At 41.9% G+C, this 2640-nt stretch overlaps 1 protein-coding gene across 2 annotated transcripts in view; it reads right to left on the reverse strand.

Moving 5' to 3' along the window:
- Atp8b4 (ATPase phospholipid transporting 8B4 (putative)) overlaps window positions 1-2640 on the reverse strand; it is a 177924-nt gene that overhangs the window by 127900 nt on the left and 47384 nt on the right. For both annotated transcript variants that reach the window (XM_021193344.2, XM_021193343.1), the window contains exon 6: window positions 57-118. In XM_021193344.2, coding sequence (XP_021049003.1) covers window positions 57-118 — 62 coding nt within the window. The remainder of the gene's footprint in view (window positions 1-56; window positions 119-2640) is intronic.

Below are 2640 nucleotides of genomic sequence, written 5' to 3' on the forward strand. Positions count from 1 at the left end.
AAGGAAGGAAGGAAGGAAGGAAGGAAGGAAGGAAGCCCAGAGACCGGATTTCTTACTTGCTATTGATGAGCACCTCAGACTGCCGGTTATTCACTTGATTATCACTCTTATGACGGAACTGAAAAAAAAAATGGAAGTTTAAGAGAGACCGTCCTAAGTCACACATCATTGATCCTAATAGCAGCACTGGGCATATTTCAAGTTCGTCTGTTTAGACAATGTTGCTGTCCAAATATGAGCACAGCTTGCACTTACCTGGATCAGAGTCCCATGCACTAATCAACATTCACCTCCCTACATCTCATCCTGGCACACACATTACCACCGGAATCTTCTCTCTGTGTCTGCACTCATATGCACACCTATGCTGCATACAAGACCCACAACTCTAATCCTTACACATTTCTAGTTGCTTCTAAGAACACAGCACACAACTTGCCTCACACCAGAGAAAACCTACACCGGTTTTGAGAACTTCCACCAGGAACTGCAGGTTCTGTCCCTCACAGGGATACTGCACTCGCTGTAGCAGATTAGTCTGCTCTCAAGTTTTAAAAGCAGAAAAATTGCTTCTAACAACATATATTTTACCCTTCAGAACTCCTAATTGTTAACAGAGACATTATGAAACACCATTCACTTAAAACAGAAAAGGAATGAAATGCTGAATCACACTTGGCCAAGAGTTTATGTTTTATGACCACGTGGTCAGACTTCATATTCCTTCATATGCTCCAGCAAAGTAAGCATCTTATGTCTCTAGGAAAAATTCAAATATTAGAGCTTTCCTTTAGGCTCTGAAACTAGAAACCATTCAGATAAGAGCTTCTATATGAACTGTCAAGGTCCAATAATAAGAGTCCAAATTAGAGACACATGTAGCATAAAGACAATAAGCTTACCCAGGGACAAAGGTATCTCAGCATGTTACTGCACACCCTCAGATAAACTGGTGTGATGTCGGAGGCATGAACCTTTAGTTCATAGACATAATCATAAGAATAAGTGATTTTCCTTTTGTATTTCAAAATATATGTGTATACGTAGATACATACATGCATGCATGCATACACACATACACACACAAAAACACACGGCTCTGACCCTGGGACCAGGTGAGAATGCCACCTTGTATCCCGGCAGGCGGACCACAGAAGCAACAGAGCTTCTTCGATAGGGTCCCATCAGGCCTTCATCTTCAGCCAGAGGCAGAGCTGAGACCCAGACCTCTGGGCACCTTCCCTGCCAGAGGAGAGTCAGCCTCCAGGGAGGGCTCTGATCCGTGGACCAGGTAAGAACTTCATCTTGTATCCCTGGTCTCCAGAGACCAGTCCTCACAGGAGAGTGCGGGCTGCAGAAGCAACAGAGCTTCTTCAATAGGGTCCCTTCTGGCCTTCATCTTCAGCCAGGAGGCAGAGCTGAGACACAGACCTCTGTGCACTTTCCTGCCAGAGGAGAGTTGGCCTCCAGGAGGGGTCTGACCACTGAGACTCAAGAGAGAGTCAGACTCCCAGGAGTGCTGACAGAGGCTAACAGAATCACAGGAGAACAAGCTCCAGCCAGAGACAGCTAAAACATCTAACACCTGAGATTACCAGATGGCGAAAGGCAAACATAAGAATCTTACAAACAGAAACCAAGACCACTCTGCATCATCAGAAACCCGTAATTGCACCACAGCGAGTCCTGGATATCCCAACACACCCGAAAAGCAAGATTCGGATTTAAAATCATATCTCATGATGTTGGTAGAAGATTTTTTTAAAGGGGCATTAATAACTCACTTAAAGAAATACAGGAGAACACTGCTAAACAGGTAGAAGCCCTTAAAGAAGAAACACAAAAAAAAATCCCTTAAAGAATTACAGGAAAACACAACCAAACAGGTAATGGAAATGAATAAAACCATCCAAGATATAAAACTGGAAGTAGAAACAATAAAGAAAACCCAAAGGGAGACAACTCTGGAGATAGAAATCCTACGAAAGAAATCAGGAAGAAAAGATGAGATCATCAGCAACAGGATACAAGAGATGGAAGAGAGAATCTCAGGTGTAGAAGACTCCATAGAAAACATGGACACAACAACCAAAGAAAATGCAAAATACAAAAAGATCCTAACTCAAAACATCCAGGAAATCCAGGACACAATGAGAAGACCAAACCTACGGATAATAGGAGTAGATGAGAATGAAGATTTTCAACTTAAAAGGCCAGTAAATATCTTCAACAAAATTATAGAAGAAAACTTCCCTAACCTAAAGAAAGAGATGCCCATGAACATATGAGAGGCCTACAGAATTCCAAATAGTTTGGACCAGAAAAGAAATTCCTCCCTTCACATAATAATCAAAACCCCAAATGCACAAAACAATGAAAGAATATTAAAAGCAATAAGGGGGGAAAGGTCAAGTAATATATAAAGGCAGACCTATTAGAAGTACACCAGACTTCTCACCAGAGACTATGAAAGCCAGAAGATCCTGGACAGATGTTATACAGACTCTAAGAGAACACAAATGCCAGCCCAGGCTACTATACCCAGCAAAAATCTCAATTACCATAGATGGAGAAACCAAACTATTCCATGAAAAAACCAAATTCACACAATATTTCTCTGTGAATCCAGCCCTTCAAAGG

Source organism: Mus pahari, chromosome 3, assembly GCF_900095145.1.
Source record: "Mus pahari chromosome 3, PAHARI_EIJ_v1.1, whole genome shotgun sequence".
In the NCBI taxonomy this organism is placed as follows: Eukaryota; Metazoa; Chordata; class Mammalia; order Rodentia; family Muridae; genus Mus; species Mus pahari.